Raw genomic sequence first — 22,679 nt, 5'->3', positions numbered from 1 at the left:
AAAACATAGAATATAGACTTCAAACACACGGCTTTTCAGGTATGTCACAAATATCTTTGTGCCTGAAACAACTAATCAGCTAAATGCATAAAAGTGGCCATACACAAACCAATAGTGCATTTTCAAAACTTATCTTTTAGGGGCACCTGGGTGGCTCAGTCGTTAAGCGTCTGCCTTCGGCTCAGGTCATGATCCCAGGGTCCTTGGATTGAGCCCCGCATCGGGCTCCATGCTCAGCGGGAAGCCTGCTTCTCCCTCTCCCACTCCCCCTGCTTGTGTTCCCTCTCTCACTGTGTCTCTCTCTGTCAAATAAATAAATAAAATCTTTAAAAAAAAAAAAAAAAACTTATCTTTTAAAATAAAAAAAGGGAAGACAGAGAAACCTGGTTGCATATCCTGGTCATGCAATATATGGGTTTCTCACTTGTCAAATGGAGATAGGAAGTTCCAGAAACAAATCCGGGTTTTGTAGGACGAAAAATTTGAAAAATTTGGAGGATCCTCTTTAAGAAAAAGAAAATCTCTTGGGGCGCCTGGGTGACTCAGTCACTTAAGCGTCCAACTCTTGATTTTGGCTCAGGTCATGATCTCAGGGTCGCGAGATAGAGCCCCGCGTTGTGCTCTGCACCGGGTGTGATGCCTGCTTAAGATTCTCTCTCTGCCTCTCCCTCTATCCCACCCTAAACCCAGCTTGCGTGCTCTCTCTCAAAAAAAAAAAAAAAAAATCTCTTCTTCATAAACTTTCCAAAAACACACGGGCTTTGGGGTGAACACAGTCCAAAAGCAATGGGTGAACACATTGTTGGTGGGGCTGCGCATGTGAGAGGTCCCAAAGCATGAGTTTTGTTAGCTTGACAGTGAGCACATCCCGGTGAGGCTGACTTCATGGATGCAAAGTTCCTTTCTGCTAATAATCACACTTCAAATATAATGCTCGTCTGTATCTACAATGAAGCATCTCGATGCCAAAATAGCTAAGCAAGCTAAGACTGTCTGCTAATCGCGAAATGTTCCAGAACGCTATTCAGATTAGTTCCCCTTTCACAATCAATGAGAGAATGACCTTTCTTGCCAACTTCTAACATTCTACAACTTTTCTTTTCACAGGCATTTATTTTACATTTTTTGCTTTAACATTTAATACTTCTTGGCACTCATTAAGGACCACATACTTGCTGTAGTCGCTTTGGCTCTATCAACTCTTTCTACCCTCGTGATGACTCTGTGAGGTAAGGGGTACTATTATCTCCATTTTATGGATGAGCAAACTGGAGCGCAGAGAGGACAAGGTCCTTACCGCAAGTCACACAGTTTGGAAGTGACACGGGCTAACCTCCCTGTCATTCTGCCCCTGATTCCTGTGGATGCAGTGCTGTGAAATCCGAAGTCATTGGTCTGCTCACGCAGGAACCATACCTTGCACGGAGAAGTAGGGTCCTGACCCAGGTTTGTCCCGGAACTGGCCCCCTCTGTAATTCTGAGGTGCCCATACTCTCCCTCTGAGCTCGGTGCATGCATCTACCTCTCTCTTGGGATGGTGATTGGCCCTCTCCAGAGAACAAACCCATGGGCTGTTGGAGAGGCTTGAAAGGGATGGAGGGGGGAGGGCCATCTAGAAGAACCTGCTGAACTTGGAGACAGTCCTACCAGACTCTGAAAGGACAGCAGTGACACATGAGCCATGGTCCCCACTCCACTGCACAAGCCTGCTTGTCTCTGCAATCCTGGCCCTTGCAAACATCCACAGAAAGGAGTGAGCATGTTAAAATGCAGGCTGAAATAATACAGAAGGCGGCTATAACGCATATTTTATTCTCTGAGCAGCTCTCAGCTTTGTGACTTAAATAATGCATTTTCTGACTATGGGAACAAAAAGAAAAAAAAAAAAAGAGGCGGGAGCAGAAAACTTCAGGAAGAATGGGGGAGATTAAAAAGAGATGTTTTTGCTGTGTGTGAAAGCATTTTGAAGGCTATTCCATAGTGAGATCAAAGCAAGGACCAAAGAAGCAAAAGAGGAAAAGAAGCAAGAAAAGAGATGTAAGGCACAAAATATACCAAAGTGTTAAACTAAATATATCCCACAGAGTTGTGCATTCATGAGAGGGGCTTTGAAAAGGGAAGCCATCCCTGCTTTCAATTCCTTTGTGAAATTCCTCTCCTCTGTTTTCCCCCATTTAAATTTCACCTTTAAAAAAACAAAAACCTACAAGTAGCCCAAAGCAACAGGGAAACATCATAAAGCCCATAGGTGGTATCTCCAAGTTGCTGCCCCAATTTAGAAGAGCATTCCCGATCCTGCCCCATCAAAAGGCAGTTGCAAGTCTGGTATCCGCAGCTGATTCTAATAATAACATGTGAATTTAAGCGATAAAATTTGTCTACAAGCTGGAGTGTGTTTTTCTTTCATTATGTTTCTTATTTACTGCGATATTGATTCTGAATGCTCTGAAGCTGGCAAAATTTTTCCTTGAAATAGCAAAAGTCACAGTCATTAAGGGCAAGGGTGGGGAGAGCAAAACAGAACACAAGAGACGTGAAGTCCTGGGGAGAACGGGGTCACATCTTGGCGCTGGGTCGCCTCGGGTTTTCCTTCAGTGCTGGTGGCAGCCAGGAATGGAATAACAAGAGCAAGGCCTCTGGTCAGCCCACCGTTCTCTAGCCTTTGGAGATTCTGTATTCAGAGCCCTGAATGCTCCAGGGTCAATGGCAGCATGGATCCTGGGGCGCAGGGAGGATGCTCGTGCGTGCTTACAACAAACGGCTCACGCTGAAGCGTTACGTGGCACGAAAGCATTCTGTAAAGAGCAGCTTGTGTGAGGGTCCCAAAGGCCCGCAGAACCTACTATGTCTCCACTGACCCAGGAGACTATGTGCGGGAATCATGGGCACTGAGCAGGCAGAACAGAGTGGGGCTGGAATGCCCCCCACACAGGAGCACGCCAGCTGCACGGCGCTGGAATGTTCTGATGTGGAAAGAGAATGAAAATGGAGAGAACTCAAGAAGAGAAGGTGCCCCTGGGCGCCTGGGTGGCTCAGTTGGTTAAGCAACTGCCTTCAGCTCAGGTCATGATCCTGGAGTCCCAGGATCGAGTCCCACATCGGGCTCCCTGCTCAGCGGGGGGTCTGCTTCTCTCTCTGACCCTCTTCCCTCTCTTGCTATCTGTCTCTCAGTCTCTCTCGCTCAAATAAATAAATAAAATCTTAAAAAAAAAAAAAAAAAAAAAGAAGAGAGGGTGCCCCAGGGCCAGGTGCACTTGGGTGGACTTACATTGGGCCCGGGGCCACCTGGGGAGGCAGAGACACACCTGGGTCTTTAGCTGCCGCGGGACATCCACTCTGCCTTTGTCCCAACCCCTCCAGCATTCCCAGACATCCTACAAGGGGGGATTTCCTAGTAGACTCCCTTGAGGTCAGGCAGCTGACTGTCCTCCCTTGTAAGAAAAGTAGGAAATGGGTGAAATCAGTCAGGACCTACCCCTCATGACTCTGAAGGCAGCCATCTTGCCCTAAGGGCAAGAGCAAGTAAAGGGTTCACTCTAGGTCGGGTGATGGTCTTGGTTACAGGCCTTTCCAGACCCCATAGCATAGCCTCAGGCCAAAGGGCAAGCCGCCCAAAGCTCGCAGCTAAGGTGATCAATAGACACTCATGTCAAGTACCCAGCCCATTTTCTTCCCCAATAAAATAAGGTCAACCTTGAACACTGCTCTTTGAGGAACAAAGGTGAAAATGGCCTTGGGTGGCCTTCCTGACCACTATTTCAAATATCCCCTGGGCTTCCTTGCTCTACCGCTCCGTCTATCTCAACTCCATGCTTGTTGATCCCAACCCTGGGCTGGGCTGTTCAAGCAGCCTGGGCATCCCTCTTGTTCTGAGGCTGCACAGCATTGTTGGAGGATGCCAAAGACTCACCTGTGCATGCTATCCCTCCTTAATCCTGTGGCTCAGTAAGGCTCTTCATACCTGAGATTCTCTCTCTCTGAAACTCCAGTCCATCATCAATTCTTACACATCAAATCTCATCTGTACGCTTCCCTTTGTGTACCCCAAGCTTCCCTGCCTCTGTTTGGATACATCTTCCTACTGTTGCTTCCTCCCACTTCCCTATGTCCCAAATCCCTCTCAAGGACCAACTCAAGTACCACAAGACCTCATTTATTTCCCCAACTTGTAGGAACCTTAAGTACGAATCCCCTGAGATGTTGTCCACGGTGTGCCTGTCCACCCAGCCCCCTCCCTTTCTGGAGCTTTCCTCATGGTTACTGGGTGGTTCTGTGCATGACCCTGCCCTCCTAGACACTGTTGGCAGGTCCAAGGAAGGGCATCTGATGTGTACTAAAACACCATTTCCTTCCCTAGGATTCCCCTGGAGAGATGGACCTGTCCCTCTCCAATGGCGGAAGCTGGGATATAACACAGCTTTGAGCCATCTCCCAAGCCGTATTTCCCTCCAGGTGGCCCGGAGAACTGGAGATGGCCTGTGATTCACAAACTCCTTTGAATGCCTAGGTCTGACTCTCCCCTGGCTCAGCCTCACTCTTGTCCTGGGGTTGGGTCAGACCCTCCAGCATTTTTGTTGGTTCCCATCAATGTGAACCCTAAGTCTGACCATGAGGCAAAACTTTCAACAAACATTCTGGATAACTCCTGGCTCTTGTAGAATACAACCATTCCTTTTGGTGCCCTAGTCATGGTCATCAAGGTTAAAACAGAAACTTTTCTTCCACTGGAGGCTGGGTTTGAGGATTAAAAGTTAATTTAACTTTTTAAAGAGGGAATATCACACAACTGGAAAGAATGACCAAAAAGGCTTATTTGAACATGCATGTATCATAAGACCCCACAATTGCGTTCTTGGCCATTTATCCCACAGAGATGAACATTTATTTTCACACGAACATCTATACGCAAATGTTGATAGCAACTTTATTGGTAAAACCCCAAATGAAACAACCCAAATGTCCTTCCATGGGCCAAGGGGGAAACAGACTGTGATGAAGCTATATCATGGAACTCTGTGCGGAAATCAAAAGGAACAAACTCTGTACACACAGCAACTCGGACCGATCTCAAGGGACCCATGCTGAGTGTAAAAAGATTAGATACTGTATGATTCAATCTAGAGAACGTTCTGGAAATAACAAAATTATAGGACGGAGAACAGAGCAGTGGTTGTCAGGGGTCAGGGATGGGGGTGGGAGTGGGGTGCGGGTATTGAAGGAGAGCATGCGGGAGCTTTGGGGCGTTGGCTCAGTTCTGTACCTTAATTGTGCTGGTTACAGGAATGTACACATTTGCTAAAACTGTACAGAACCACCTACACACACACACACACACACACACATATGCACATTCAACTGGTCAAATCAGAGCAAGGTCTGTGGACGATACCAAAGTCAATGTTCCAGTCATGATCATGGACTAGAGTTTTGCAAGATGATAGCCACTGGGAGGAACGGAGTGAAGACACATCAGACTTTTGTCCATTTTTGCAACTTCTTATGAATTGAAAATTATTTCAAAATAGCAAGGTGCTTCTGTTGTCATTATTGCATTTTTTTTTCATCATTGTGTTTCAAAGTCAGTTAGCCTATCAAGATTTCACTGGGGTTCTCCCAATGTCGCCTCTGTAAAAGTATACACTCTCTTTCTTAATCTTTCCTCCTCATGGCCTAAAAATACACAAGGAGAAATGTAAATACACAACCCGGTTGTGATTACAGACCAACAGAGCCCATGCGGTCACACTGCAGCGATCTGGATGGGGACAAAAACAAGTATTGTCCCCGATTAGGAAGGCTCTCTGCAGGCTGTGGGAAAGGCAGGTGATGTTCCAATACGGAAGCCTGGGCCAGCACGGAGCTACGTGATAACAAGGTGTCTCCTGGCTACTTGAGTCAGAGCCTCGACAACACTGGAAAAATGTTATCTTCCAGAAACACAGGACTTCTCCCAGCCCTGCAATTATAAACCAAGAAGAAAAGCAAACAATGCCGGGTGCCATCTCCCAAATCCCTTCTGGAAGACCAGAGGGTATGTATGACCTCCCACTCAAAGAAGTCTTCTAACTTGAGCCATCCTGCTTTCAACCTCTGAATGCGCCAGCCAAGAGAAGAGCCTGGTCGGGGGTGCTTGGCCCCGCAGGGAAGTACCAGTGAGCAGGTATACGGCTGTCCTGAGCACCAAGAGACTCAAATGCTGATTACCGGAGGTCGGTGCTTTTTGAGATCTCAACCAAAAGAGCTATAGCACTGAAGCCCAAATATGTACAACGAGACCAAGTACAAAAAGGCCTGGGATGAAGTAGGAAAAAAAAAAATTGCACACGTGCAATTTAAATGAACATAGTCAGCAATCAATGTAACTCAGCAGTGCGCGGGGTGCTGGGAATGCAGCAAGAAGGAGCTACGGTTCTTGCCCTAAAGGGGCCCTTAGTCCAGAGATGGGCAAGTACACAAAGGCAACGCAGCAGGCCAAGTGTTGTGCCAAACTCCACACTGGTGCCCGGGGAGCAGAGGCGAAGGGCCCCCAACCCTGCCACAGCTGGGAAATCCAGGGAGGCTCTCCAGGGGAGGTGACAGAGAAGTAGAGTGTTAAAGAATGATTTGGAGCTAGCAAGTCAAATAATACCGTGAGCACACTCAATGAGAACATCCTTTATTATACTGCTAGGACTTGTGCTGTGGGCTTTTGCAAGTATTACTTCTAAACTTCACAATTTAAACCCTGCACAAAAGCCACTGTTATCCCCAATGTACTCAAGATCAGAAAAGGTAAGGGCCTTGGCCAACACCACACAGGATTTGATTCTACTTTTTCCTCCACCACTATTGCCTAAGAACAAAGAAGGTAGTAGTTGAAAACTATAGATAAGACCTATTTAGGGACGCCTGGGTGGCTCAGATGGTTAAGCGTCTGCCTTCGGCTCGGGTCATGATCCTGGGGTGCTGGGATCGAGCCCAGCAACAGGCTCCTAGCTCAGCGGGGAGCCTGCTTCTCCCTCTCCCTCTGCCTCTACCCTGCTCATACTCTCTCTCTCTCTCTCTCTCTGTATCTCTGTGTCTCAGGTGGAATAAAGTCTTTTTAAAAAATGCTTTAAAAAAAAGACCTATTTAAAAAAGTATTAAGGATTACGATTGTAGAAATAAAGAAGCCTCTATTGTTATTTTAATATTATTTTAGTTTAATATTATTTCAAGCCATTAATATTATCTTGATGGCTGCAATTACCCCTCACCTGAGGTTTGAAGGCATACTAAACTTCCACGGGAATTTGGACTCGGCATATCCAAATAAGTGAACTCAGTCTCCTTCCAACACCTGCTACTTCTGTCATACTCCCCCCTTTTTTTTTTTATTCTTATGTTAATCCCCATACATTACATCATTAGTTTCAGATGAAGTGTTCCATGATTCATTGTTTGAGCATAACACCCAGTGCTCCATGCAGAATGTGCCCTCCTCAATACCCATTACCAGGCTAACCCATCCTCCCACCTCCTCCCCTCTAGAACCCTCAGTTTGTTTTTCAGAGTCCGCCGTCTCTCATGGTTCGTCTACCCTCCAATTTCCCCTGCTTCATTCTTCCTCTCCTGCTACCTTCTTCTTCTTCTTTTTTCTTATCATATATTGCATTATTTGTTTCAGAGGTAGAGATCTGAGATTCAACAGTCTTGCACAATTCACAGCACTTACCAGAGCACATACCCTCCCCAGTGTCTATCACCCAGTCAGCCCATCCCTCCCACCCCACCCCCCACTCCAGCAACCCTCAGTTTGTTTCCTGCGATTAAGAATTCCTCATATCAGTGAGATCATATGATACATGTCTTTCTCTGATTGACTTATTTCACTCAACATAATACCCTCCAGTTCCATCCACGTCGTTGCAAATGGCAAGATCTCATTCCTTTTGATGGCTGCATAATATTCCATTGTATATATATACCACATCTTCTTTATCCATTCATCTGTCGATGGACATCTTGGCTCTTTCCACAGTTTGGCTATTGTGGACATTGCTGCTATAAACATTGGGGTGCACGTACCCCTTTGGATCCCTACTTTTGTATCTTTGGGGTAAATACCCACATACTCCCCTTCTTAATGAGCGGCGCCAATACCCCCCCGTCACCAGAGCCAGGACCCTCTATGACTCCTCCCTCCTCCAAAACCCGATCAGTCCTCATGCGATTCAGCTGTCATGTTTCCAAATCTAGAATATTTTAGCATATGAAAATAGGAAATGTCAAATCAGTGGTAAATAAGGATAGATTCTTTTTTTTAAAAGATTTTATTTTGACAGAGAGAGAGAGAGACAGCGAGAGAGGGAACACAAGCAGGGGAAGTGGGAGAGAGAGAAGCAGGCTTCCCACTGAGCAGGGAACCCGACGTGGGGCTCGATCCCAGGACCCTGGGATCATGACCTGAGCCGAAGGCAGACGCCTAACGACTGAGCCACCTAGGTGCCCTGAGGATAGATTATTAAAGAAGTTGAGATAAGCATACTTTGAGACAAGGGTCTCTGTGCTGAACCTCTTATACCTGAACACAAAAATATTTAACCCGTTCAGAATTGATTTTGAAAAAAAAAAAAAAAAAAAGATTTACCTGTATGAAAATATGCATGAATATTTGTGTCATCTAGGGATGATGAATAACTTTCTCAGGACATCACATCATCTAGGGATGATGAATAACTTTCTCAGGACATCACTAAAAGAAAAAAAAAGACTGACGGATTTGACTATACAAAAATGTAAAATAGTTGTCAAAAAATACAATAAACACGTTAAAGTCAAAAGCACAAGTTGGGAGAAATACCTGTAAGATGAATGTGAAAGGAGTTTATTTCACATATACAAAGTTCTTACGAATCAGTAAGGCAAAGATAAATACTCCAGGGGGGAACAGAATGTGGGGTCATCAACTGGCAAATCTCTACAAAAATAAAGACAGTTAAACATATGAAAAAACTCCAAAAAGATTTAAAAAAAAAATGTGGATTTAAAAGTATGTCACTTTTCACTCATCAGAACAGTAAAGATGAAAAAGGTAAATCAGAGTCAGTGTTGGGGAGGATGCAGAGAAAAAGACTCTCTCGTATCCCTCTCATGTAACAGAACCACGTTATCTGGGAAGCAATTTATTAATTCGTATTAAAAGTTCTTAAAAATTAATGTGGAATTTTCAGGATAAGAAGATGAATTTAACTCATTAATCTGACACCCTTCCCTACTCAAAGCCACTGAAAACTATAGTAAAGGGATTTTTAAAAAATGAAATAAAAGAGACCCATACATAGGTCTATTCCAAGGTCAGAGAAAACACAAGAGGAGACACAAAGCACAATATTGGGGAAGCTGGAAAGGAGTAGAAAGCTCACAGCCATGTGGCAGCTGACCCCAAGGTAACCATGGGAAACACTGAGAACCAACTCAATTTATACCTCGAGGGACAGAGAAGGCAAGAGCACCAGATACCTCTTGAACTGGGGGTAAAATGCAGAAACAGAAATGAGGAGGACCAGAGGGAAGGCAATTCGAAAGGCAACCGATCACCAGACCCCCACCCCCACCCCGTGCTCCAGCCCACGCGACCCCTCTGCTGTCAAAACCAGCGGGGATCACGATGGGGGAGGCCTCTGATGTGGGAGACAGAAACCAAACAGCAAAGAGCAAAATAGCAACGTGTGGAAATAGACCGTGCAGGGAGAAAAATCGAAAAACAAAACAAAAGACAAAATATTATTAATATCCTCCAGGGGATAAGAAAACATATTGCCTCTATTAAATAAGAACAATATGCTATAAAAAGGAACTCTCAGAGAATAAAAATGAGCGCTTGGAAGTAAAATCATGATAGCAGAGATAAAAAACTGAATAGAAGGGAAGGAAGATAAAATTGAAGAGAGCAAACAAAGCAGAGCAAAAATATAAGGAAAGCTAAGAGAGCAGAGAAGAGATAAGAAAATTAAAGGTTCCGCCCAAGAGGCTTAATGATAGAATAATGGGGAAAAAGACGGAATAACGGGAGATGCTGAAATAGAGAACCGAGAAAAATGGGGAGGAATTAGCAATGAAATATTTCAAGAAATTTTCCGAAAACTGATAGATATTCGATTCCAGCTTGAGCCACTAAATGTCCAGCCCAGTGGATGAAAACTGACCCACACCAAGGCTTATCATTCTTAATTTCAAAACTCTGGGGACAAAATGTTGATTCCACCAGCTCCCAGAAAGAAAACACACACACAAAGGATCAGAATTCGGAATGCCTTTGTTCTTTTAAAAAACACTGAAAAAAGATAATGAAGCAAAAGCATTGAAATTCTGAAAGAAGGTGATATCTATCTCAACCAGGCCATCAGTCACACGGAAAATTAGGATAAAGCTTTCTTCAGCCTTGGATGATCCTGAAAGAGTTTATCTTCCTTGTGGTCTTTCTTAATGACGCTTCTGTTGTGTTTCACCAAAATAAGCACGGAAACCAAGACAAGAGAAAAGCGTGGAGTTTAGCATAGGAGAAGGGGCAAAGGAGGTCCCCAGGAGGATGGTGAGGAGGGATCCCAGGTGACAATGACATACAGCCATTGCGGCCGACTGTCCACAGCAGAGCAGTGAGACTTGAGACAGGTACATGGAGAGCTGCCATTACTCTCCCTCCTGTAAGCGTACCTCATTTTTAAACTGAGGATAGGTTGTCTGAATGAGACAAGAACTTTTAATATGAATTGATAAATTGTTCTCCAGACATGTGGTTCTGTCCTGTGAGAAGTACATGAGAGTCTCTTTTCCCTGCATCCTCACTGACACGGACTCTTCTTAATCTTTATCATCTTTGCTGCTCTAATAAGTGAAATGATAATCTGAACGAGGAGAGATTGTCCCCATTCTCCCCTATAATTGGATATTCTGGCCACAGGCTGACAGAGTTTGCGCCCTCTCTCTCCATGCCTGCTGCTTGGATCAGCTGAGGACATTCATTTCGTCCCTCAGACATGGTCTGCTTCGACTTCCGCCTAAGAGTAAGCAGTGCACCTTGATGAGGTCACAGGCAGAAAACACAGAGCAGCCATTCCTTCTGTCCAGATTTTCGCCTTATACCCAGCCCTGGTCCACACGATAGCCTGCCAGATGTCCCCACTGGGGTGAGCCCTGTGTTTTCCTGAGCTCACTCATGACTCAGCTGCCATCTCCCGAAGAGCCTATTGTAAACAATTAGGATAGCACATGGGTCAATGCTCTTGTTCTAGGCATAACGGGATATCAGGCATTTGGTAAAAAGTACATTTCTAAAAATAAAGGACCCGGGAAAACTAAGCAAGGAAAATAAATAAAAGGCATCCAGATTGGAAAGTGAGAATAAAGTTGTCACTATTTGAAGATGACATGATATTCCAGATAGAAAGCTCTAAAGAATACACACACACACACACACAATCAGAGCTAATAAATAAGTTTAGCAACATAGAAGAACACAACATTGATATACAAAAACCAGTTGCATTTCCATACATGAGCAATGAGTATTCCAAAAATGAAATTAAGAAAACGATTCTACTTACAACAGCATCGAAAATAATAAAATATCTAGGAATAAATTTCACCAAAGAAGGCAAGTCTTGTACGTCGAAACCTACAAAACACTGTTGAAAGAGATTAAAGAAGATCTAAATAAACAGAGACACTCCATGTCACGGATTGGCAGTGTTAATATTGCTAAGATGACAATACCCCTCAAATTGACCTATAGCTTCAATGCAAAACCTGACAAAATTCCAACTGCCTTTTTGCAGAAATGGACAAACTGGTCCTAAAATTCGTATGTCAACACGTGGGACCCAAAATGGACAAAACAATCTTGAAAAAGAAGAAGTCTGGAAGACTCCCTTCCTGATTTTAAAACTTACTACAAAGGAAAAGTTATCAAGACAGGGCAATACTAGCACCAGGATAGACACATAGATCAATGACACAGGATATAAAGTCCAAAAACAAACACTCACATTTACAAGGCAGTTTATTTTTGACAAGGATGCCATGACCATTCGATGGGGAAAGAACAGTCTCTCCAACAAATGGTACTGGGACAATTGCGTATCCTCATGGAAAAAAAATTAATTCAGACCCCTACCTCAAACCATATACAAACAATTCACAATGGATATAGAGCTACATGTAAGAGCTAAAACTACAGGACACTTAGAAGAGAATATAGATGTAAATCTTGGTGACCTCGAATTAGGCAACGGTTTCTTAGATATGACACCAAAAGCTCCTACACTCAAAAATAAACCGGACTTCATGAAAATTAAAAATGTTTGTGCATCAAAGGACACTATCAAGAAAGAGAAAAGACAACCCACAGAATGGAAGACAATATCTGCAAATACATTTGCAAAAAATACTTACAGAATATATTTGATAAGAGCATATACCCAGGCGACATAAGCAATTACAATTCAACACTAAAAAGACAGCCCATTTTAAAAATGGGCAAAAGCTCTGAATAGACGTTTCTCCAAAGATAGATTAATGGCAAATGAGCATGTGAAAAGATGCTCAAAATAATGAGTCATTAGGGAAATGCAAATCAAACCACAAGCTATCACCTCACACACACTACGGTGGCCATAATTTTTTTTTTAAAGGAAAATAACAAATGTTGTTAAGCCTGTGGAGAAATTGGAACTTTCATACGTTGCTGGCAGGAACAAAAAATGGTGCAGCCACTGTGAAAAACGTTGTGGTTGTGGAAAACAGTCTGATGATTTCTCAAAAAAATGAACCATGGATTTATCACATGACCTGGTGATTTTACTCCTAGGTATACATCCAAGAGAACTCAAAACATGTCCACACAACTTATCACAAATGTTCACAGTGGTACTATTCCTAATAACCAAAAAGCAGGAACAACCCAGATATCCATCAACTGATGAATGGATAAATAAAATGTGCTAGATCCACACAACAGAATATTACTGAGCCACTAAAAGGAATGAAGTAATGATCTATGCTACAACATGGATGAACTGGAAAACATTATGTTAAGTGAAAGAAGCCAGACACAAAAGGCCACATACTGTAGATTTCATTGATCTCAAATGTCCAGAAAAGGCAAATTCATAGAGACGGAAAGTATCTTGCTGGTTGCCCAAGGAACTGGGAGAGATGGCTAACAGGTTCAGGATCTCTTTGGGGGGAATGAAAATATTCTGGAATTAGTGGTTATAATTGCAAAACACCATGGATATAATGAAAACCACTGAACGGTATACACTTCATAATGATGTATTCTACGTTATGCAAATTATATCTCCATTAAAAGTAAGGGGAAATGATAAAGGATGACCACGATGGGGTATGTTGAGAATTATGATCGATATAATTCCATGGACCCGAATCCCCTCCCCCTCGAACCCTCAAATAAAGATCAAGGCAAAGAACACCAAGTACCTAAACAAAGACTGGAGACTCAGGATATGGCCAGACAGGATCACGCTCAAGAGGAACGAAGTGGATGCTGAGAAATGGAACAGAGAGAAAATGAAAAGCCTTCCAGTCTTTGGTGATGAGAACACAGAGAAGAGGTAAAGCCCTTCACTGACACAGGAGATAAAGAACGAGAAGCAGGTGTCCAAGGCCGAGAGGAGAATGATAAGCTAGTCATTGGACAGACTAAGTTTATGGTTCAGAGGGACCCTGGGCCACTGAGGACACAGAACACACAGGTTTGGGGCTCAAGGGAGAGGTTGAGTTACCTTGCACCAGAAGGATGGATTTGGAGATAATTCAGAATGTGCACACGGGAGAAAGTGCCCACTGTGTCCTGATGATGAGAAGCATGAGTGATCCCACTGGAAGCAAGGAGTCCAGGTGGAGAAGACAGTGGTGCTGGGGCCTCAGGAGGAGAAAAGTGCCAGGAAGGAAGCCACCAACAATGTCAGATGTGGCCAGAGTGGAGCAGGGAAGTGCCCACTGGATCGGGTGAGCAGTGATCACTGGCAAAGTTTGCCTGAGTGATTTCAGTTTAATGTACATGAGCACACAGCATTGTATCTTACTTGGGCTTAACTTAGGCCAAAGTCAACATTGAAGCTGAATGAAAGAAATCATTAAAAAAAAAAAAAAACTAACAAGGGAAAGATGCTGATTTGCCTATGCACACAGATCCAGAGTCATCTGGATTTTATTCACATTTATTCACACATTCCCTGAGTCCAAGGTTTTTTTTTTTTTTTTTCCTTCCTTCCTTTCTTTTCTTTCTCTTTTTTTCTTTCTTTTTCTTTTCCTGAAAAAATCTCATTTTTCTTTAATATGTGTGATAACATAGAAGTGAGGAATTACAGTTATCACCTGAGCCAGTCTAGATCAGCCTGAGAATGGACCACTCTACCCTCATGAAAACGATGTTTGCAGATCTTATTTATTTATTTAGGTTCATTCATTTATTTTAGAGAGCGACAGGAGGGGGAGGGGCAGATGGAGAGAATTTTTCAAGCAGGTTCCCCTTTAAGCACAGAGCCAGACACAGGGCTTAATTCCACAACCCATGAGATCATGACCTGAGCCAAAACCAAGAGCCAGATGCTCAACTGACTGAGCCACCTGGGTGCCCCAGATGTTTCTTAATATAAAGATGAATGTTATGTTTCACAGTTCAGGGAAGAAAACAAGAAGAACATTAACTTGTGTTTACTACAGGATTTTAACTATGTAACCTCTGCATTAAAAAAGAAGGGGAGAACGTGGGGGAATGAGCATTTGCCTTCAGTTAGTCTGTGCAGTGTTTGTATTTTCCATTATAAGTCCTTTTTGATATATTCAATTTTCCTACAAAAAGCATGCATTACTTTTGAGATCAGAAAATATAGTTAAGGCTGGAAAAAAATGGTTTAATCACACTCAAACAGAAAGTAAGCAGGGATAACAATATTAAAGTTAGATGAACAAAATTCAAAGCAAGAAAAAAAATATGCTTTTAAGATAAAGGGAGCATTACATAATAGTGACAACCACCATTAATAATGAAGCCACGCAGATACAAATCTATAGTTGCCAAAGAAACTGACAACAAAATACAGAAATCCAATGTTATTAGGAATGCGGGAAGGAATAGTCATTGTCAGAGGAGATTTTAAAACACCATCATCAAAAAGATGTAAGAAAATAAACTCAGAGTCATCTAAATACACAAAATGGATGTCTGGCAGGAATTCAGTTCCATGATTATAGTGCGTGGGGGTCTTTTCAAGTGTATATAGAACATTTACAAAACTCGGTAATACTAGTCACAAAGAAAATCTCAACAGAGAAAAAAATCTTAAGTTTCTTTTCCAGTTAAAGACAAGGCACTTCTGGCCTGGAGAAAATACACAGGCTAGATCCAAGGAAGGAAAAGAGGAAAACTGTGTAAATATAGTCCACTGGGTATTTTGGCGGGGGGCGGGGGGAGGGAAGGGACAGAGGATGAATGGGAATTAACTCTATGGTCAGACTGGACCAAATACCTGCCCCGCCCTTTTTCTTACCCATTAAACTGCTTCATTTCCACCTGAAATGTGAACCACGGAAATAAGCACTTAACTCAGTGGTTCTCAGTGGGCTGTCTCCACAGTATCAGCACTACCTGGGAATTTATGAGAAATGCAAATTCTCAGCCCTACTCCAGACCTCCTGAAACAGAATTTCCTCGGGGGGAGGGGGGCTCCAGGAGGTGCCGATGGGAAAACTGAAGGTGCGTAAATACCCCAGTTCCCTTCCGCCGGAGCAGGCTGACCCAGAGGAGGAGAGGGCTTTACACTCCCTCCATTCCCAGAATGCGCCCCGTGGGGTGAAGCTCTGTCAGCCCCAGGGGCAATCTGCACACCACGCCCTTTGGGGGATGCCTTCCCTTCCTGGCTCTACTTTCCCTATGCTCCTAGAGGTGTTCTCTCCCCCTCGCAGATCAACTAACACACTCAAATCTTTCGTCTTAGGGGCTGCTTCTGGGGGAGCCCAAACTAAGACACCCACCAGAGACCCCCACAGCTTGTGTTCTGGTTGGGACTGGCTTGGACTTCCATTTCTTCCTCCGTCACTGAGCTCTGCCAAGATGTCCTCAGGGGAGGGAGCCCCACGGGCAGTGAGTCCTCACCCCAGTTCGGTCCCGAAGAGATCCCCCGCTCTCATCTCTGGGTTTGCTAGCTCTTCTCTGCCCAGCCTCCAGCCACGCCGCTGGCCCCCACTGGCCCGTGCCAGCCCTGTTCTTCTTCATCACTCACTCCCAGGCTGGGTGAGGCTCAGCGAGGCCCGGCTACCAGCCAGGCCCTGGGAAACCAAGTCCTGCCCAGAGCGGAGAGGTCAATTGTGCCAGAAGCAGAGGTATCACCTGCTACGTGCTTCAGAAGCTGAGGGAGCACAGAGCAAGGGCCTCAGGATGGCAGTGAAGGATTCTGGGAAAAGGTGACACAGAGGGGACACCTAGGGAACAAGTGCATGGACTCTAGCCAGCAAACGGAGGACACAGGATCAGGGATTCCCTTTGCTGAAGCAAGAGCTTTATGGTGAGCACACAGGGAGGCTGCAGGGAGGGGCTCTGCGAGCCACGTCAAGGAGACAGACCTGACCAGACAACCTCGCAGCTTCGGGGAACGGAATGAGCCGTGTTCTCACCAGGAGACTATCAATGTCAGTTTGAGAAGGATCGACAGATCATGAAATGGCCAAAGGTAAAAAGAGAAAAATAAGGATGTGACAAATACAACAGATGACCCATCCGCCCTCAGAATCTGGAGGCCCGGGTGCCTGGGTGGCTCAGTTGGTTAAGCAACTGCCTTCGGCTCAGGTCATGATCCTGGAGTCCTGGGGTCGAGTCCCGCATCGGGCTCCCTGCTCAGTGGGGAGTCTGCTTCTCCCTCTGACCCTCTTCCCTCTCGTGCTCTCTGTCTCTCATTCTCTCTCTCAAATAAATAAATAAAATCTTTAAAAAAAAAAAAAAAAGAATCTGGAGGCCCCAGTGCAGGGGGTCTACCCTGACTGGCGTCTTGCTGGGCCCAGGTGGCCCAGAGCCCTGGGGTAAGGGCCAGCCAGCTCAGAAGGGCCAGGCGGACTTCAGCACCTGGGCCACTGACACGTGACAGGCTCAGCCCAGAGCTCCCGAAGGCAACCAGGGTTCACTCAGGACCTGCGGCATGGTCCTCCCGCTTCTTCACCCTCTCCTGACCCGGGAACACACATGGGTAAATCCTTCTCTACTCAGCACCCTGACAGCAAGGGGCTTAACCTGTCCCTAATCCTTCCGTGGCTCAGAAGATAAGCCTCCTTGGCCTAGAGCACGCACACTGGCTGGCCTTCTTTCATGCCATCTGCCTGTGGGGCTTTCTCCCTGCAGTGAGCACAGTGAATTTTGGAGGCTAAGAGCCAACACCAAGGCACAATTAGCAAGACCAATCCCCCCAGCACCCCCACCTGGACACCAGCCCTCCCCCTGACTTGTCTCCAAGGACCTCAGAGGACTTTTGTTATTGCTGCCCAACACTTGCTTGCTTGAGATTTTTTCATTGAGCCATCATTCCTAACAGAGCTGAACCCTGGAAGGCCTGTGGACACTGCTCGTTTCCACCTATGGTCATTTTGGGCACAGCAGCCCAGAGGGAACTTCAGATACGGTTCCATCGTGGGACGATGGCAGTGGGGTTGGTGGCGGGGAGCATGGAGGAATTCAGCATTTCAGTGTCATCAACTTGAGGTCATACGGAGAGGGAAACTGAGTCTAGATGTGCGGCCAGTCATTCTTAAGGGCCCTCTAGGACTTGTGGTCTAATGAACCAGCGTTCGCCCCGATGTCTTCCTCAAAACACCCCGCACCCTGCAGGATGCCCCAGGGACAGGAGACAAAGACACGTGGGCTCACGTCACAACGCGAGCGGTGTTTCCCCCCTGCTGACATTGTGCACGCCAAGTTCCTCTCCAGAACAGCTGGGCCACCCCTTACCTTCGTCACTGTTGTCGTCCACCAGGATGATCTCCTTGAGCAGGTGTGTTGGCGTGTGGTTGACAGCGCTGTGGACTGACCGCAGGATCACCGACAGGGCCTCGTTCACAAAGATAAATATGATGGAGATCTGGGGCAGCTCCTTGGCGTACTTCAGCTCCTTGCACCTGCAGGGAGAGAGAGGAAGGAGGAAGGCACGGACACTGGGGACGGATGCATGGACATGTCCTCCCAAGGTGTGAATCACTGGTTCCCTCTTGGCCCCTCTTGGCTAAACCCTAAGAAGGAGATTGTTAAGGGATCCAGCCCTGATTCTCCCAAATGTACCTGGTCCCACTTCGGTGCCCACCTGCCCGACTTCCCACTCCAGGTGCCCACATCTCATTGCCTGAAACCTGCTTTGCTGACAACTAAGCAATGCCCCTGCCACCATCTGCCAGGAGTTGATGCATCAATACCCCAGCTCGCTCACTCCTGGAGCAGGTGACTCTGAGGGGGTGGTTTACACCGGCCCCCAGAGTCCCCCAGTGGGATTAGGCTTCGTCACCCACACCCTTTGGGGGATGCCTTCCCTTCTAAGTCCTACTTCCCCACGCCCCTAGCGGTGTTCTCTCCACCTTCCCAATCAACCGATGCACTCAAATCTTTGTCTCAGGGTCTGCTTCTGGGGAACCCAAACGGAGACATCTACTGGAGACCCTGCTCTGGTGGAGCCTGCATTCTAGGTCATAAAATGCACATGTAAATAATCATAATCAAGGAAGCGGGTCTTCCGCCTGCATAGGAGCATGCTGCCTGAGACAGCCCGATTCTTCTTGCACCCCAACTCTTCCTAGAATCTCCTTGCAGTGGGCGGAGGGGGGGCAGGAGATGGGACTGCCTGTCTCCGAGGACCTCCCTCGTAGCAACTCTCCCAGCCCTGAAACATGGGGGGAAAGAGAAGAGCTCTTTTCACGGAGGCTGGACACCGGGGTGGAGAGCTCCCGGTCATGTAAGAGCACATGCTCTGCATGGCTCAGTCAAAGGAGCACCGCACTCCGTCCCGAGAGCACTAGCAAATTTGCGTCCATGCTGCGCTGAGCCTCGTTAGAAATACCGAGCAGAAACCAAGGAGAACGGAAGGGCGAGCTAAGGCATTTCCATACGTTCTCCCCCTCCTTGAGTGAACCTGAACAATACATAGCACGCACGTTAGAGGAGAAAACAAAGGAAACCAGATGAAGGAATGGAGTGAGAGGGGGACAGCGCTGAAGAAGGAGCCAGAAGAGCGGCTTGTTTTTTTATGCGGAACAGCTTGGGCTGTGTTGGGCCATATTGATCATGCAGGCAATTTTCGGAAGAAAATAAAGTTTTGTTACAATATACATTTGTGTCTCCCGGAGGAGGCTGTCCAGGGACCCATGGATCATGGAGCCTCATTTTTACCACGTCGCCGTAAATTCACTTCTGGGGGCTGCCAGGGAGATTAGGATGGTTACTGACGGGCTCCCGGCCAGTCGGCAGGAATTCTCTCATTTACCACGTGGTGATCCGAGGGAGGGGGGCGCCCCGGAAGGTCCCTCGGAGCCCCATCAACCATCCAGAGCCTGGTAGGGGGTCAGATCCTACCAATGACCGGCCCATCCACGTGAGCACACGCGCCGCACACACCCACCTATTCCGGGCGCTCATCCCTCGGCCTGGTGTCTTTGGCCCTTTGGTTTGAACAGCTTCTGGCTGGGAAAGAAGCAGCGAGAAGACCAGATTGCTTGGCAGTGGCGACCTTCTCCACCCACAGGCAGTCGGGCCATGATGCAATCGAAGCTCATGTGTGAGTCACGCCTCTCCACCCGAGCAGGCAACCCCTCCCCCGGGTGAAGTGGGAAATATGGGAGGCTCGGGGGAATGGGGGGAGACCCCCCTCCTGCCCCTTCATGGGTAAAGGTGGCCACGCAGTACATCAGAGAGGGGCGGATTTCACAAATGAGAAGGGCCCTGTCACACGCCGGACGTGTCACCCTGAGCACACTGTTCCTATTTCGACATCTCTACACCTGTCAAAATAATCCACACCACACCTAGCTGGGTGCCGGGCTAAGATCCCGATAAGGATCGTTTGAGAGCCCCGTAAAAATGCAACGTACCAACTCATGGGAAGACCCAAGTCGGCCTGGCCGCCCCGCGCTCCCATCGTCCCCTTCTGTAAACTCCCCATCATCATGAGCTAGGCTTCCAGAGTTTCCATTCACCCCAGACCCTTCCTGCAGGACCCACCCAGGGTTCTCCTCCCGGCCTGGCCTACCCGGATCTCTGTCCTTGCCCAGCTTACGATTCACCTCTCCTGTGCCCAATGTCCTCAGGGTTTCACACTGGGCAGACAAGATGAACACAATCATTATTATGAAAATCAGTATTCTTTTTTTTTTTTTTAAAGATTTTATTTATTTATTTGACAGAGACAGACACAGCGAGAGAGGGAACACAAGCAGGGGGAGTGGGAGTGGGAGAGGGAGAAGCAGGCTTCCCGCCGAGCAGGGAGCCCAATGCGGGGCTCGATCCCAAGACCCTGGGATCATGACCTGAGCCAAAGGCAGACACCCAACAACTGAGCCACCCAGGCGCCCCTCTTTCCTTGGTCTTTAATGTCTAGGGAGATAGACACCGCCTCAAGCAAAAAAAAAAAAAAAATCCCCGAGCCTGGCTTATTGCTGGCTATGGAGAAGATGTGCAGAATATTCTGGAGAGATGGACACTGCAGTTTTGACGCACTAAGGAGTAGGCGCTGACTGATGCACACGTTGCTCCCAATCAGACACCCCGTGCCCGACAGCGGAAGATGAGCTCAGGAAGGAAGATTAAGGGTGGACAGTGCAAAGAAGGAGAGAGGCTCACAGGCCATAGAAATACAGAGACAGTGCACAGAGAAAGGGGACAGATACGGCTCCTGCCCTCTAGGAGCTGATACTGAATTCTCACTGTGGCCTGTCCAGTAGCCTGGGCGGTGGTAAGGATAAAGAATAGAGTCTGGATTTGCAAGATACCCGGGAATAAGCAAAAGATGGCATGCCACAGAAACTGCAAACATACTTCACAACCCATAGCTGGGTGTCGTGTTCTCCCTCTAGCAACACAGGCTCGGATCTGGGTCCCAGAAATCATGGATTTCCCTTCAGTAACAGGTCAGCAAGCAATAAACAATCTCTTATCTGAAAGAAGATGGCAGGCAGGAAAACTATCTTTTTTTTTTTTTTTAAAGATTTTATTTCTTCATTTGAGACACAGAGATACAGAGAGAGAGAGAGCATGAGCAGTGGGAGAGGCAGAGGGAGAGGGAGAGGCAGACTCCCGGCTGAGCCAGGAGCCCGATGTGGGGCTCGATCCCAGGACCCTGGGATCATGACCTGAGCTGAAGGCAGACGCTTAACCATCTGAGCCACCCAGGCGCCCCGGAAAACTATCTTAAAGTCTGGATAATTTTCAATCAACACATGAAGGGATGACAAAGAACGTAAGCCCAGTCCTCTCCTCAGAGGGCTGGCAGGGAAACAGTCTCTACCAAGCTGATCTCATAGGGAAAAGAAAGCAGAGACAAGTAACCAACCAAAGGAGATCTCTCAGACACCTTACATCTGTCCTGATGTCTGCCTGTCCACCTGCCCATACGCCTGGGCTACTTCCTTGAACTTGGTAGCTCCCCGATGGCGACGACGGTTTCCCCCTCTCCCAGAGCACTGACTTCACTTATTACCAAAAGTGCCCACTATCTCCCTTCGTGGATGCTGGGTAAGGAGAGGAGAGATGGGGAGAACCGGCCACCTCAGGACACATTAGAGAGGATCACAGTTGATGTGAAAGAAGGTCAAGGGCCAGGCCTCCAGCAGGAAGAAAACAAAGCCCAAAGAGCTGGCCATGGCCTGTCATGGGCAGACCCCTGCCCATGACCCCCTTTGACAGAGACAACTTACATGACCCCAATGTGGTACAGATCAGAGGTACCAAGTCACATTTGTGACCCAGTCTGCCAAGCTGGAAACAAAAAGATGACCCCCAAACATCCCCACTGCTATCAAAGAATTGAGATGCAATGTGGTCTAGGAAACTTACAGATGATGACGATGACGACGACGACGAGGACAACCAACATTTACACAGTGCAGGCTATGTGCCAGAAACCTCTGGAAGCTTCTATGGACTGTTCTGTCTCGTTAATCCTCACAGCAACCCGCCTAGGAGATAGGCAGTATTATCATCCCCATTTCACTGATGAGGAAACTGGGGGCCAAGACAGGTGAAGTCACTTGCTCTGAGTCACACAAGCCTGAAAAGCAGCAAGGGTGCCTGGAAGTGAGCTGTTATCATCTGATATTTAGGCTCTTCCAGATGCCCCTGTCTGACCAAAGCAGGGGGTGGGAGCCCTCATGTGAGGGCCCCCCTTCCAGGGCCTACCCAATCTCTCCCAGTCCCTCAGCTCACCAGGATGGGCACCATGTGGCCAATCTGCAGAGCCTTCCTGGCTGCTCACCATCAGCTCTGGTTCTGGGTGAAACGACGCCACTCAGTCTCAGCCCAGGGTCGCCCCACCCTAGTGAGGGGACAGAATACCCAGCACTGCCCAGGCTCTGATCCTGCTGCTGGTAACCAAGAGTCCTGGGTTTTGCAGCGAAAACACATTGAACAGGGGCGCCTGGGTGGCTCAGTCGTTAAGCGTCTGCCTTTGGCTTGG

At 46.8% G+C, this 22,679-nt stretch overlaps 1 protein-coding gene across 2 annotated transcripts in view; it reads right to left on the bottom strand.

Moving 5' to 3' along the window:
• Nucleotides 1-22,679, bottom strand: part of GALNT17 (polypeptide N-acetylgalactosaminyltransferase 17) — a 446,468-nt gene that overhangs the window by 227,442 nt on the left and 196,347 nt on the right. The window contains exon 3 of one of the 2 annotated variants that reach the window (XM_034988714.1): nt 17,978-18,144. The exons of the other annotated variant lie outside the window; for it this stretch is intronic. Within the exon in view, the coding sequence (XP_034844605.1) occupies nt 17,978-18,144 (167 nt within the window). The remainder of the gene's footprint in view (nt 1-17,977; nt 18,145-22,679) is intronic. 2 annotated transcript variants of the gene reach the window in all.

Source organism: Mirounga leonina, unplaced genomic scaffold, assembly GCF_011800145.1.
Source record: "Mirounga leonina isolate KUSES-001 unplaced genomic scaffold, KU_Mleo_1.0 Mir_454, whole genome shotgun sequence".
Taxonomy (NCBI): domain Eukaryota; kingdom Metazoa; phylum Chordata; class Mammalia; order Carnivora; family Phocidae; genus Mirounga; species Mirounga leonina.
The sequence above is the reverse complement of the archived record's forward strand: the minus strand, read 5'-3'. Positions and strand labels throughout refer to the sequence as shown.